The sequence below is a fragment of the Lactuca virosa genome, chromosome 5 (genome assembly GCF_052849685.1).
Source record: "Lactuca virosa cultivar CGN04683 chromosome 5, Lactuca_virosa_CGN04683_v6, whole genome shotgun sequence".
Lineage (NCBI taxonomy): Eukaryota > Viridiplantae > Streptophyta > Magnoliopsida > Asterales > Asteraceae > Lactuca > Lactuca virosa.
This window is the reverse complement of record NC_136430.1, coordinates 137,803,353-137,819,766: the sequence shown is the minus strand read 5'-3', so window position 1 is coordinate 137,819,766 and position 16,414 is coordinate 137,803,353. Positions and strand designations below refer to the sequence as shown.

At 35.0% G+C, this 16,414-nt stretch overlaps 1 protein-coding gene across 2 annotated transcripts; it reads left to right on the top strand.

Moving 5' to 3' along the window:
- Nucleotides 1-9,237: 9,237 nt before the first annotated feature.
- Nucleotides 9,238-14,856, top strand: LOC145114366 (actin-7-like). Of its 2 annotated transcripts, XM_079050359.1 has the most exons (6): nucleotides 9,238-9,464; nucleotides 9,549-9,674; nucleotides 10,429-10,498; nucleotides 10,959-11,352; nucleotides 13,118-13,731; nucleotides 14,416-14,856. In XM_079050359.1, exons 3-6 carry the CDS (start codon nucleotides 10,439-10,441, stop codon nucleotides 14,479-14,481), a joined length of 1,134 nt encoding a protein of 377 aa, XP_078906485.1. In that variant the 5' UTR covers nucleotides 9,238-9,464; nucleotides 9,549-9,674; nucleotides 10,429-10,438; the 3' UTR covers nucleotides 14,482-14,856. The 2 variants fall into 2 exon arrangements, with proteins under 2 accessions (XP_078906485.1, XP_078906486.1); XM_079050360.1 differs by lacking the exon at nucleotides 10,959-11,352.
- Nucleotides 14,857-16,414: the final 1,558 nt, after the last annotated feature.

Below are 16,414 nucleotides of genomic sequence, written 5' to 3'. Positions count from 1 at the left end.
ACCAATTTCTCCAACCAAGGGGCTTCTTATATAGTGTGGCACAACTAGGGTTACACCATGCAAACCCTAATGTGCATGAATTTCCACATTCCTTAGGCTCTATGGGTTTTAACCTCTATGGAGTATCCATGGGTCACCACATGGGTTTAGCCCAACATAAAGAACTATGGATCATAAGCCCACTTTATAAGAATGAATGATTTACACAATCAATCCCCATATATTTAATTAGTCTATTTTGATCACTAAATTAATTCCAAATTAATTCTTGATCAATACTAATTAAATAATATGATTTCATATTAATATATTAGAACTTATAATATATTAATAAATCATAAATAACCTCTTCTCAAAAGTCCATCCTATCAAATTGCCCTGGTGATATTTAACCCAAATGGACCATGCTACTCTCGAGTCAAGTACATACCAATTATAGTTATGGACTTAGACACTAATCCAACACTTTAGTCACTTCATCTTCGTGTGACCTTAGGATACCAACAAGCTTGGCAAGTGTATAGTTCTTGAACTGCTCATGTGCCTTAACTGTAGACACCACTGCCTTCCACTCTGATCGAGTGACTTTTTGTTCGATTAACTCACGTCCAATGCCATGTTTCCTTATTCTGCTCAAAAGATTATTATATCGGTTGAAGGTTTGACTTAAACTCTCTTCAGTCTTCTATGAAAAGGCACCAAACTCCGAAAGCAAGAGCGTTTGTGTTGAGTGCTCAAGATTTGCATCTGTTGAGTAGAGTTCCTTAAGTCAATCCCATATGGATTTGGCAGTGTCACAGGAACTGACCAAACGAAAAGTATCAGCTTGCAAGGCAAATCGAATGATTCTCAATGCCTTAAAATTTCTGATCAGTTTTTCCTTTTCATCTTGAGGAACGTCCTTGACATCGAGAAGGAGTTTGTTGTACTGAGTTTTGATGACTCTTTTGCTTTCAGTATGAACAAACGGTCCAAGAGTTATAGCCTCCCATATCAGGTATCCATTATCTTCTAGGCCAAAAACATAATCTTCGAAGTGAAGCGCACATACTTCATATTCATTAGGAAAGAGAATTGGGATCCCAGTGACGATCCAATGCTGCTTGAAAGATTGATAGAGTTAAAGTGAGAATCGTCGTGTTGCATGATGATAAGATCTTTAAAACCTGCTGAAAACCAGACATGTAAAACAAAGCCATTTTAGGGTAATATTGAAATTGCTAAACAACGTCAAGAACACAATGATGAACGTTATGCCAGATCCAATATTAACGAAAACCCTAAAATCTCTTAAACAGAAGAGATGCGTATTTATCACACAGTCTCCTCCTCTGATACCAATTGTTAGGATGTAAATCCTTGAAAAGATTGTTTAGATTCAAACAGATTAAAGTAAAGAACACAACGATGACTCGAAATATGTTGAATGATTATAAGTCACGCCTCAGAAGAACTCGACAAAGAATTGCTACTGTAGAGGCGTGATTAGGGTTACAGAATAATATCAGAGTTAACTAAAATACGATGCATGCATGCATCTTAAATACTCTAACCCTAGTAGATAACTACGAGATGGACATGCCCAAACTGGTTACAAAAGTGGACTAAATAAAACAGCCCAAGACGCAACACATAATACCCAACATAGCCGTTGGATATCCCTGTGTGGAAGTGGGAGGATATTACTATGGATTTCATCACGAAGCTTCCCAGGACCGCACAGGGAGTGGATTCGATTTGGGTTATCCTGGATCGATTGACCAAGAGTACCCATTTCATTCCGATCCAGGAGAGCATATCGGCCGAGAAGCTGGCGACATCTACATCAGAGAGGTAGTAGCTCGACACGGAGTGCCAATTTCCGTGATTTCAGACAGAGATGTACGGTTCACTTCCAGATTATGGAAGAAGTTTCACGACGAGTTGGGTACTGATCTGCACTTTAGCACGGCTTTTCACTCGCAAACGGATGGTCAGACCGATCGGACCATCCAGACTCTGGAGGATATGCTGCGGGCATGTGTCCTAGACTTTGGTGGTAGTTGGGATACCTACCTTCCCTTGGCAGAGTTTTCCTACAATAATAGCTACCACGCGAGTATCGACCGTCCTCCCTTTGAGATGTTATATGAGAGGAAGTGTAGAACCCCGATATGCTGGGGTGAGGTTGGACAAAGGGTCATGGGGAGTACCGAAGTGGTACTCAAGATGACGGAGAGGATCCAGTAGGTCCGGAGCAAGCTTCAGACTGCTCAGAGTCGACAGAAGAGCTACGCCGACAGACACCGATCGGACCTGGAGTTCCAGGTCGGGGATATGGTTCTCCTGAAGGTGTCACCTTGGAGATGTGTCATCCGGTTCAGGAAGCGGGGAAAGTTGGGCCCTAGGTACATTGGTCCTTTCAGGGTTATAGCCAGGGTGGGCAAGGTGGCGTATAGGCTGGATCTGCCAGCCGAGCTTAGTCAGATCCATAGTACCTTTCATGTCTCCCAGCTGCGGAAGTGCCTGGTAGATGACTCTGCGGTGGTAACTCTTGAGGATATTTAGGTGGACGACAGTCTGAACTACATCGAGCGGCCGGTAGCCATCCTCGACATGAAGATGAAGGATCTGAGGAATAAGAAGGTCGAGTTAACGAAGGTGCAATGGCAGCACCGCAAGGGCTCGGAATGGACCTGGGAGCCGGAGGACGAGATGAGGAAGCACTACCCCGAGCTTTTCTCAGATGCAGCAGACTTCGAGGACGAAGTCTAAAATAAGTGGGGATATTTGTAACGCCTTGATCCTGGTATATATTTTAAATTAAATCATTCATTTTTGCAAAGGGACTTGACGAGTTGGAGGCCCCAAACTCGTCAAGTAGAAATGAATTTTTGGACGTGGGACTTGAAGTCTACTCGACGAGTCGAGAAGCCTCAACTCGACGAGTAGGGCTGCCAGAGTGAAACCCTAGTTTTCAGGGTTTGCACCCTATTTAAGCATCTTAATACTTCATTGTGGGTCCCTCATCGCCTCCCTCAGTCCATCAAAACCCTAATTCGTGATCTTGAGCCTTTTAAGTGTGTGTGAGTGAAAAGAGAGTGATTCTTTGGTATTTCCTTGAAGGAGTGGAAACTAGAAGTGCTTGGTTGAAGGAAGAAGCCTTGGATCTAGAGATTTCGTTGTCAAAGCAGCCTTATTGAGGTATAAAGTCTATACCTTGACTATTTATTTACTAGATCTCTTCATGGAGTAGTTTAGGGCTTTAAGGAGCCTATTTTGGGACCATTCATGGATGCAAGCATGTTTTGGAGTCATGACTTCAGATCTAGAGCCTTTGAGGGACTCCATGGCATAAATGTGCCAACTTTATGGCCATGGGAGTCCCATGCAACGTATGAACCACATTTTAGGGATTTTTGAGCTAAATAACACATGCATGGACGTAAAGTTATAAACTTTACGTGATATATCGACCCTAGGGAACCAGATCTATGATTTGGATGCATTAAGCCCAACAGAAAGTGACTTAATGGATATAGGCTATGGGGGGACTCGACGAGTTGTTCATACGACTCGACGAGTTGGGTCGTGGTCCCCCAAACTTTTCTGTTACTGAGTAAACTCGTTGAGTCTAGGAGATGACTCAGCGAGTTGGCCATGGTTTTGGGTTATGAACATTGAGGAACTCGACGAGTTCAAGGAAGGACTTGGCGAGTTGTGAGTGAAAGGTCCCGACTAAGTTATGAAGATTGAGGAACTCGAAGAGTTTAAGGAGGAACTCGGCGAGTTGTGAGCGAAATGACCCGACTCTGTATGAAGGAGAACTCGACGAGTTCAAGGAGGAACTCGACGAGTTGTGAGTAAAAGGTCCCAGCTATGTTATGAGGAAGAACTCAACGAGTTCATGAAAGAACTCGACGAGTTCATGAAAGAACTCGACGAGTAGGATCGAGGTTTCCAGAGTTTTATGAATCATGAAACTCGACGAGTTCATGAAAGAACTCGACGAGTAGGATCGATATTTCAGGGTTTTATGGATTATGGAACTCGACGAGTTGATGGACCAACTCGGCGAGTTGAGTCAACCCGGATGTTAACTTTGACCAGAATGTTGACTTTGACTTTGACCATTGACCAGAGTTGACCCTTAAAAGGGTTATGAGTATGAAAGGGTAATTAAAGGAGTTTGTTATGTTTAGGAGTTTGAGAGGAGTTGATCCCAGCACCGAGGACAGTTCAGCTAATACACGACATTGAGGTGAGTTACCTTCTAGTAGAAGTGGGTCGAAGGCACCAATGCCGGCGCACTAGTAAGAGTTATAGTAGAGATGATTGTCTTTGAGATAATTATCTGGTATGTCACTATCTTTTATGTTTTATGTGCTAATATGCTATGATGTTATAGGATAGACCCCAGTACCGGTCGATAGGGCCGAAGGGGTATGCCAGCACCCGGATAAGCTAGGCAATATATGATTTACATGTTTATGCACTAGGATGCTATGTGGTAGAGTAGGGGGTGAAATAGTTCCCGATACCGGTCGAAAGGACCGAAGGGGTAGGCCAGCACCCTGATATGCTAGGCGAGGTACTGGTCGAAAGGACCGAAGAGGTAGGTAAGCACCCTGATATGCTAGGCTAGGTACTGGTCGACAGGACCGAAGGGGTAGGCCAGCACCCTGATATGCTAGGCATTTACCAGTTGAAAGAGACCGCAGGGGTAGTCCATTACCCGAATATGTTAGACGGTATGTATGTTGTATGGTATGTGGTATGATGGGGGAACTCACTAATCTTTGTGCTTACGGTTTTCAGTTTTTGTTTCAAGTCCTTCTTCGAAGGGAAATGAGTCGGCACGGTAGCAGCGCATCACATACACGATTTTCCGCATATGATATTCTTGGGATTTGTACTCTGACATTGTTACTATCTTATGACATGCTTTTGAGACATATGATCTATGGTTTTTATGAAATGAAATAACTTGATGATGTTTTCTATAAATTGTTTTATGAATCGTTATATCAAAAATGAAATTTTTGGTCTAGAATTTTGGGATGTTACACCAATCTTCTCCAAATTGTGCGTCTAAGCCATATCTAGGCAAAAAAAAAAGTATTGACGATTTTTGTTTTTGTTTTTTTTGTATGGCTACTGATGAGCACAATCAGCAGTCCATATGACTACTGATTGTGCTCATCAACAGTCCATATGACTGCTGATTGTGCATACATGCAAATTTCGAAAATAAGTAAAAGAAGTTCTTAATTTTGTTTAGCTTATATGTGGCTTAGACGCACCATTTGGAAAATATTGGTATTTTTAGTTTTAAAAAATGATGAGTTGATTATAAGTTCGCAAGTTCACACGCTTTTTTTAGTTCTCACAATAACTCAGCTATATATATATATATATATATATATATATATATATATATATATATATATATATATATATATATATATATATATATATATATATATATATATATATCAATGTTCTAAATAACGCGAGGTGTGTCTTGGCGGCAAGGTCAAAGTTAAGCCATGACAAGCTTTGGCGAGCCATGGCGTTTTTCAAGGCGTGACTATTATATATATATTAAAAGAGATAAATCATATAATTATTGAATTTTATCAAGTATATCAAGTTTTTAGAAGTGTTATATTAGTATTTAATATAAAAAGTTAACAAAAACTTAATTATTTTAGGCCCGATAAAAAAAACCAAAAAAAAAACAAAAACAAAAAAAACTCATGCCTTGAAAAAAACTCGCGCCATAACGCGATAAGGCGCGCCTTGACACGTTATTTGGGCGTCACGCTTAACAAACCCACCTCAGACGTTTTCGTAACGGCTACACCACGCCTCATGCCATGGCACGCCTTGAGGCGCGCCATGGCGCGCTTTTTAGAACCATGATATATATATATATATATATATATATATATATATATATATATATAATAATAAGAATAATAATAATTTTCAACCCTTAGACTGGCTGACGTTTTGATTTTTGGATGAGTTTGAGGAAAACATGCATGTGTAGATCTTACGGGGGTATCATCTCTCGTAGGCTTGAGGGTCGGGGTTTCACGACGGGACATACTGCATTAAAAGCTGTTACATCCAAGGTCATCATACATGAGAAATCGTGCATGGAAAATCAACACGTGTTCATACCATTTGTAAAATGTCACTATCACCCTTATTCTTTCATTCTCAACTTTGTATAATTCGTCATTTGCAACCCCGCTATTTTTATTTTTTAAAATATCTTGTGAGATACGACGTTTAATGCACAAGGTACAACTATATTAATGCGTAAATTGCAATTTTAGTCCATCAATTTTGTATAACCCGTTAGTTGCAACTCCTCTATTTTGTAAAATAATATTTTTCATCATATACTTTTTAACATATCATTTTCATCCCCTCCATCTTCTTTGTAAAATGTTACTTTCATTCATTCTTCTTTGGTCCTTAAACTTTGTACAATTTGTCACTTGCAATCTTTATTTTTTGTAAAATGATATTTTTTTATCATTTTACTTTCTCAAATATCATTTTGACTCCTCTATTTAACTTTGTAAAATATCACTTTCATCCTTTTATTTTTGGGTAAATACCATAAAAGTCACAATATTTTCACGTGTAACCGGAAAAAACTCTATTATTTTTTTAGTTGGCTCTGGCCACAAATTTTACGCAGAGTTATTATTCTAGCCCACTTAATGAGTTTCATGGTTAACTCTGTTATCTTTTTTTGCAAAATCAGTCCTAAAATTGAGTTTAAAGTTAAAATTTGGTCCCTGTAGTTTGCAAAAAATTACACATATCCAAAACTCAGTTTTATGTTTTTTAACTTCTTTATTTTCATTTATTTTTTTATTTTTTAGTCAAAACTAAAGTTGGTTATATAATTATTTGTTTTTTTAAATTTTTTAATATTTTTCATATTTTTTTTCGTATTTTTGTTTTTTTGTTTGTTTTTTACGTTTTATTTTTCGTCAATTTGGTAACTTCTTTTGATATGTTTTCAAAAAGTGTGAAGTGTATGAATATATTTTTTTTTATTTTTTTGTATTTTTTTGTATTTGTTTTTGTATTTTTGTTAGCTTTTGTTTTTCGTCAATTTAATAACTTCTTTTGATATTTTTCAAAAAATGTATGAATATATTAGAGTATACTAATTTTGTGTTTAAGTTTTTTTTTGATTTTCTATTTTTTTTTTTAATTTGGGTAATTTATGGTTTCTCTATTTTTTTATTTTGATTCAATGTGTGATATTTACAATTTATAATTATTAAAATAGGAAATAACTAAAAAACAAAAATAAAGAAAAAAGAAAAAAAAATAAACGAAAAATAAAAGAATCTATATATATATATATATATATATATATATATATATATATATATATATATAACCAAGTTTAGCTTTAACTAAAAAAAACAAAAATAAAGAAGTTAAAATAAACATAAAACCGAGTTTTGAAAATGTGTAAATTTGCAAACTACAGGAACCAAATTTAAACTTTAAACCTAATTTTAGGACTGATTTTGTAAAAAATATAACAGAGTTAATATGAAACTCATTAAGTGGGCTACAGTAATAACTTTGCGTAAAATTTTAGTCAGAGCTAACCAAAAAATAATAGTAATAGGACTTTTCTCAATTACGTGTGAAAATATTGTAGCTTTTAGGATATTTGTCCTTTATTTTTTTAACTTACATGTTTATTTCCGTCTTTATAAAATATACTAGACGAATTCTCACGCATTGCGCAGCGTAGGTTAAAAATATATTGTTAAAATGTTGAAAAATATATGTTTAAAATGGTTATGTTATTGACATTAACTTTGACATAATATTTTGAACAATATTATTCATTGACATCAACCCACATTCATCATTAATAAAATTAAATACAATTTTCTATTTAATATTATTTTTAACAATTGTTATGATTGATTAATTTAAATTTTTACTTATACGATTATTTTCTAATTTTAATAATGATGTTCATTTAAAATACAATTTATTTGTTGTTAACGTTATGTAATTTATAAATTGATGTTATTATCATTTAAAATTATTGTTCTTTAGTTTTAACCCACTTATTATTATTAATAAGTTAACGAAGACTTTTAAGAAACATATAATATTACTATTAAAATGTGAAACATGCACTAAATAATAAACTGATAAGATAGATAATTTGCATTTCAAAAGAGACTTGCATGGATAATATGATATATCCATGATTTTTATAATTTGATTTTATTATTTATAATTATGGTTCATTAGTTTTAAAACACTTATTATTATTAATAAATGAAAGAAAACTTTTAAAAGACATTTATTATTATAATTAAAATGTTAAACATATATTAAAATATAAAATGATAAAATAGACAATTTGCATTTTAAAGAGACTTACATGGATACTATGGATAATATTGCATATCCATGAATTTTTATTAATTATTACTTTGAAGCAACACAAACATACAAACATATATACAATATTTAATTAAATATTATATATATCCCCTAGATGTATGGATGTAGTCTTCAAAAAAATTGACTTTACCATACAAAAGGGCTTAGCGGCGCAACTTGTTGTCCGTTTGTCATCTCATTCGTTGTATGATGATAACTAAAAATCTTTATCATTTAACCAATAAAATAATATATCACTTTCCATAACATGTGATCGATAACATGAATCTAATCTAATTTACATTAAATTTTCAACCATAACATATAATGATTGTCTTAAAAGATTACTTAAACCAAGAAAAATATAAAAAAAGAATTAGTATATAATAAACTTACAAATTAAAATATTTAACATAATAACATAGCTCGAAAAATGGTCCAAAGCCTTCAAACCAACACAAAACCTTTAAACTTGTTTTCTTTATGATTTTTGTATGTAATTTGTATTTGTGTGTCTACTCAAAGAGAATGACATTTTTATAGTAGATTATCCACTAATTGTTTATTAAATATATTATATAAATTATAAAACCTTTCATGTGATTAATTATTTTGAATGTGAAAATGTGTGGGAATTTCAAATATATGAGGTGCTTGAAAATTTATATGAATTTTTAAATACAAGGATGATAGGAAAAATATCTAATTTATAAATATAATACGATAAAATATGATTTTCCTAGCAAACTTTCCAAATACAAAATAAAAATACATAAAACCCACGACGCAGTTCGTGCTAAACAAAATCTAAAGTCAAATCTCAATATTTCCAAGTGGTCGAATAATTCCTCACTCCTCCCGTATCTCGTTTAACCTCACTTTTCAGACTGCAACACACCCTCGTCTACTTTAGGCGGTTTAAAGGGTTACTTGCGGTGACACGGACACCGCCGCCGGAAAAGAAGGAGCGGCTCCTCTGAAAATCAGTTTGTTTAAAGTTGGGGTTTGATTTCACATTGTTAAAAAATGGAATGGTAAACTGCTATAATTTATTATAACCAGCTAAGATTCTCTTTGTTTTAATTTCTACCTAACACTTACTAATTAATTCCTGTAAGTCAACCTTTCGTCCTACGATGAACTTCTCCACCAAACAAACAAACCCCACCGGAGCCCAGGGTTTTGAGTTGCCGGCAAGTGGAGGTTGATTTATGCTGCTTCCTCATCGATCTGAAAACCTAAAGGTTTGCTTCGATTATCTTGTAATTCTAATGGTTTTATCATTTTTTTTTTTAAATTTCCGTGTCTCTTAATATTCATTACGGATCAGTATCCAATCTTCTCTCTAAGTGCAATGGAAATCGTTATATTTTGATCGAAAACTTTATATTTTGATTTCTCACGGTGAAGGATATCTGTTTTTTGTTGGTATGAATAATATATGATATGATCGTCGACTGATCTGATCGTGAACTGTGTAAGATATGTGTTGTTGGAACTTAGTTAGAGCATTCACACAGAATTATGGAGAACTTGTCGAAATAATTTATTAATTTACGTTGTTTTTTCACTTTGGTAGGACCTATATATATATTAAGGTTTTGGTTTGTTTAGTTATTTCTTACATCAGCATATAAAAAGCCTAATGAAAAAGCTTTCCTAATGTGGAGGCTTGTAGATCTGTTAAGTATTCACTGTGGCTGTATTGAATCCATCTACTTTGATTATCGTATTCTTAAAAAAAAACGTTGACATCTGCCTTCTGTTTGAGTTGCATACTCGATTTCACAGTAAGCAGTTTGTAACCTTGATGTGTTTGGTTGGAGTTTGTTTGAAGTTCTTTTGACCTTATGAGAATCATGGGAAAATGTCTAGAGGAAAAAACTAGGCTTTTTGTGTGTATTTCTTGCTAAAAAGGTTAAAAACTATTGGGAAATAACCGGTATGTCAAAGATTTTGTTGTGTAAACTTATTGTATTTTTGATGTTTGTGTTGCAGGTTTATAGAAATGGCTGACTCCGAGGATATTCAAACCCTTGTTTTGGACAATGGAACTGGAATGATGAAGGTTAGCATAATAATCCGTCTGTTTTTATTTCCTATTTATATTAAACTTTGTTGATTTAGTTGTAAAAATATTCTTGTCCTTTTGTATTCAAATAAGAGGTAACTGCTTGTTTCAGCAACGACACATCATATATTTCTCAATTATGTTCAAATTAGTTTTATAAACGAAATATGCAGCTTTGTTTCTATCTATCACCAAAAATATGCAATATTTACCTAAAACAGGGTATAAGTTGGTTGCATAAGTGCCGGTTGCATGAAGTGATAGAAAGTCCAAAACGTTATTGCATTAATTGGTAATAGAGTGAAACATTTATAAATAAATAAGCATTTAACTGTTACCTTGTAATGTTGCATGTCTGCTTGGGTCCTAGTATATCGTCTAAAGATCCATTTGCTGTGTAAATTGGGTAAAAGGTTACTCAATTTGGAGTTCTTTTGTTCTTTGATTAAATTTACAGGCGGGGTTTGCGGGTGATGATGCTCCTAGGGGGGTGTTCCCCAATATTGTGGGTAGGCCACGACACACTGGTGTTATGGTGGGCATGGGTCAAGGGGATGCTTATGTAGGAGATGAAGCCATTTCAAAAAGTTGTATATTGACTTTGAAATACCCTATTGAGTATGGTGTTGTCAGCAATTGGGATGATATGGAAAAGATGTGGCATCACACTTTCTATAATGAGCTTCGTGTTGCTCCTGAAGAGCACCCTGTGCTTCTTACTGAGGCACCATTAAATCCAAAGGCAAACAGAGAGAAGATGACAGAAGTCATGTTCGAGACCTTCAATGTTCCGGCGATGTACGTTGCAATAGGAGCAGTGCTTTCTTTATATGCGAGTGGTCGTACAACTGGTCAGTTTCGCATTGCTCTTTTGGGTTTCAACTATAATTTATGTTGATTGCATATTGATATGGGGAAACTTGCTCTAAAGATTTGCTGTCATCCCGAGAAAATCAAAGTAAATATAAGAATACAAAAATATACATGGATAACTCCAAAACCAAAGAAAAACAATGGACTGTTGGTTGCAACTGGTCTAAGACATCTGGTTTCTGGTCCAAAGACCTTTATTAAGTTGTCAAATGGGTGTAAAAAATGGGTATTAAAGTATAAAAGAGGTTAAATAGGTTTAAAATAATAAACAATGTTAGTTTTAAAAAAAAATGTAAGGATGGTGTCCTAAGTTGTCTTCGAGGGTGGTGGTGACTGTTGAGGGCCGAAGGTACTAGGAGGATGAGAGAAGGGTTTGACTGTTGAGTGGTGGGAGTTGTGAGAAAAGGTGTGAGAGGGGTGTTGACCACATACCAAACAAAAGAGGTGGGGTATGGGATATGGTCTTCAGTGAGATTAGATGAGGTATGGGGGAGGAGGGTTTTCTTATGGTTGGGACCCACAGAGTGTGGATGGGAGGTGAGAAGTAAGTTGGGGTTATGAGGTGGGTATCTTCGGATTAGGTGTCATGTGGAGAGGAGTGAAGAAGTCTTCCATAAAGGAGGTCGCATGGTGTCGACTCTTGACGCGTCAAGCAAAGATAAAGAGACAGGGCGTGGGTCCCGGTGACTACGTCATTTTTAGGAAGGGTGTCTATTTCACATGCTTCTATTTTGACATTCTCAAATAAATATCAGCCGCTCAAAAATAGAGAGAACCATACCGACATATCTTCTTACGATTTTCTTTGAGAAGCATGGTCTCTACATATATTTTGCTAGATATCAATTTGAAAAAGTGTGCCTTCTTTATACCTAAATGTTTTTGTGTCTCTTTACATAACATATACACGTATGGACTAAAATAGATCAAATGAACCTATAACGATAGCATCTTCTTCTTCAGCAGTAAAAGAATATCTTGATGAACTCATGTGAACAGCAAAATGTTTGATAATAGTAACATAATCTTTATTTTTGGTTGAAATCAACCAACAAAATCAATTAAAACTCACCTAAAAAAATTTCAGATGAAAATCTGTGAATTTTTTTTTGATAGAGCTTGAAAATCTTAAAGATAAATAGCCAATCGGGATCATTCTTCACAGAAAAACGAGTATAGCTCTGATACTATATGTAGTATCCCATTGATGATTGTCTGGTGCAGAATATGAATAATAGTGAAGGTAATCAATATTTATGATGAGTCGATGATAATGTATAGATAGAAAGAGCTAAAATGATACAATGAAGAACAAGTGGTTAGGGAATGGAATTTCTAGCCACTCTCTTATTAAACTATAACTACAATGATGGATCTCTCTAAAGAATAATAATGCTCTAACATACAAATGACCAAATATTCCTCCACTTTATGTAGTACTATAAGGAATATGCTTTACATACAAGAGAATATTCTAATCTATCATTCATCATTGTAGAGCATTTCCTGCTCCAACATATACGATGAAGTTTAAATCATTAAAAAACATGGAGAAGATGGGGAGCAACCTACTATTTGAATATGTTTTAAATTTATTATGGCGATAAAGACCTAAAATAGTTATTGAACATTTAACATATTTTATTTTAAGGCAATTTGCCATTCCATTCCCTTTCTCATTAATGTCGGATAAACTTATCTTTTGTTTTAGCTATGAAATCTCAACAATACTAATTTTTACAGGTGTCATGTTGGATTGCGGAGAGGGTGTTTCCCACACGGTTGCAATTTACAAAGGTTACGTACTTCGTCACTCCTTACTTCGTCTAAATCTCGCTGGACGTGACCTCACAGATTACCTAATAAGAATCCTGACCGAAAGAGGCTACACTTACAACACAACAGCAGAACAAGAAGTTATCCGTGACGTGAAAGAAAAACTTGCATACGTGGCTCTTGATTATGAGCAAGAACTCGAAACCGCAAGAAGTAGTGCCTCTGTTGAAAAGAACTATGAGCTGCCCGACGGGCAGGTTATCACGATTGGGTCAGAGAGATTCCGCTGCCCGGAGGTTCTCTTCCAGCCATCTCTGATTGGAATGGAAGCTGCTGGTATTCATGAGACGATCTACAACTCGATCATGATGTGTGATGTTGATCTAAGGAAGTATTTTTATGAAAATATTTTGCTTAGTGGTGGGTCAACTATGTTCTCGGGCATGGCTGACCGGATGAGCATGGAAATCACTGCCCTTGCCCCTAGCAGCATGAAAATCAAGGTGTTTGCGCCGTCTGAAAGGAAATACAGTGTCTGGATCGGAGGATCAATTCTTGCATCTCTCAGCTCCTTCCAACAGGTAAACTGAAACCCTGATAAAGTGTTGACTGGATAAATAAATGATGTTTAAAATAGTGTTTGAGAAAATGACTAACAGTAAATTTGTAAATGCTCAAGACTTAGTGGGAATCTGACTCTCTGTTAACTCAACGTCTCTATATAACTTACCGTATTAAGTCTTGACCCCATTAAGTGTTGTCCGGATAAATGATGTTTAAAATATAGGGCACATTGCAGGGAATAGCAACATACTAAACTCTCATTACCGATATGTGTATCTTTTAATCATATTATCAACATACTTATATTCTTTTTCTATTTGCATATCGATAAAAGTTCTAAGTACATTGCTAGTATGAGAAAAGTACTTTCATCATCAATATGGGTTATGTACTTTTCTTTTTTCCCCACTACTAGCAAGGCACTTATATTCTTTTACCCATAATAACAACGTACTTAAAATTTCTTTGCAAATAACAGCATTGGTTCTCTATATTTTACCAATAATAGCAACATACTTGAATTTTGCTATGAATATCAGTAATGTGACTTACTTATTACATAAATTGCAACTATGTTGCTATTATTAAGTACATTGCTATTATGGAGAAAAAATGAAGTAGATTGCATATATTAGTAAAATAGAGTAAAGCATGTTACTGTTTTCCGTAATTTCCCCTAACATTTCTTCTATGTGAATCAGATGTGTATCTCAAAGGCCGAGTATGATGAGTCTGGTCCATCTATTGTCCACAGGAAATGCTTCTAAGCATCTGAAGTAAGAAAAGCAGACATCGACATATGTGAAATCGTTAACAAAGAAGATAACACATCATTTCCAGTAACTGGTCACCACCATCACCACAGCCACCGCCACCGCCAACACCACGGCATCACCAACCACCAACCACCATCACCTGCCGCCGCCACTACCACCATCGCTGCTGTGTTCTTTCTCTGGTTTTTTGTTTTATCTTAATATCCAGTTTAAGTGTTGTTTGTTATCATTTTATTGAAACTGATAATATTTATTGCTTGGTTAGAGCGATCTTAAATTAGTAAATTACCATTAGTTGATGAGTATCTTTGTTTCCTTCTTTATCAATTTGTTAAACATATATATTTCAAACGAATTTTTATGTCAGATTTTGTTGTAATTAAGAAATTTATAATGTTATTTGGATGATGCCTGTATAGTATAAGCTTCGAAATTGCTACTTGCTGATGTAGCATGCTAAGGTGACATGTGTTTGTTCAATCCTCAAAAACTTCCTAGAGTTATTTTTGATGATGATGTCTTTTGCTTGGACCACAAAGAGAGAGCGAGCTTCTTTTCCATTTTTTGGGTAGGTCTCATTAGTATTAGTCTATCATTCTAGTCTCTCTGGTCCTATTATAGCGTACCAAATCGAATTACAAGGTGGTTTGTCATGACATTAATCCATCAATTATGCAAATTCATTAATCCATCAATTATACAATTTGCAGGAAATGCAATGATTACAGTTTTGGTCCTTGAAGTTTTTAATTTGCATGAATTATACTTTTGGTTCATGTAGTTTTTATGTATTAATTACAGTTTTTATCCCTACAGTTTTTAATTTGTATTAATTATAATTTGTCCATATAGTTTTTAATTTGCATACCAAATTGCGTTACAAAATGGTTTGTCATGACATTAATGCATCAATTATATAATTTGCAGGAAATACAATAATTACAGTTTGGGATAATGACTTAAAAGGGTAATGTATTTTTCGATTTGTACACATTTGGTCACTGAGTTTTTTTTTCCGTCTATATTTACCCCTTTAACTTGTTAAACTGTACACATTCAGTCCTTATGACCGGTTACTTCAGGTTAACCGGGAGAAATGACTTAATAGGGTAATATATTTTTTATTTTGTACACATTTAGTCCTTCATATTTTTGTACATATTTAGTCCTTAACATTTTTTTGTTTCAAATAAGTCAATTTTTTGTACTCATTCAGTACTTATGAATGATTTCTTTAGGTTTTCCTCACGACATCTTACGTGGGGCAATCATTGATAAATTGTTTGGGGTTGTTGATGTTTATGTCCAACATGATCTCGACTGCTTGATTGCATAGCTCTTGTGGTTTGGCTTAGGTATTCTGAACGTCGTAACTTCTTCATACGATATCCGTTTTTAACGATCTTTATATCCATGTGTTCATTTTTTCATTAAGATTACACCCGTTAAAATGTAATATATTTTACTTACGATTTTATAAAAAAAAACATACATACATGCATCCATAAAAAACATATGGACAGGGGCAGACACAGGAATACATAGTAGGTGTTGCCGAGATGAAATAGGTGTTGCTGATACATGAAAAATAGCTATAAACGAAAAAAATCGAAATTATTTCCACTACGGAAGGAAAAAACCGATGTTGCTGGTGCAACACCGGGTCCAGGCTAAATCCGCCCCTGCGTATGGATATAAAAATTGTAAGTAAAAATATATTATTTTTTAATGGGAGTAATCTAAATAAGAGTTGTAGTAGACTAAAATACGAACACATGGATATAAAGGTCGTTCGCATGGATATAAAGATCGTTAAAATCCGAGATCATATGAAGAAGTTATGACGTTCAAAACACATGACCTAAGCAACCAAGTAGTCGAGATCGCGATGGACATAAGCATCAAAAGGCCCAAACACTTCATT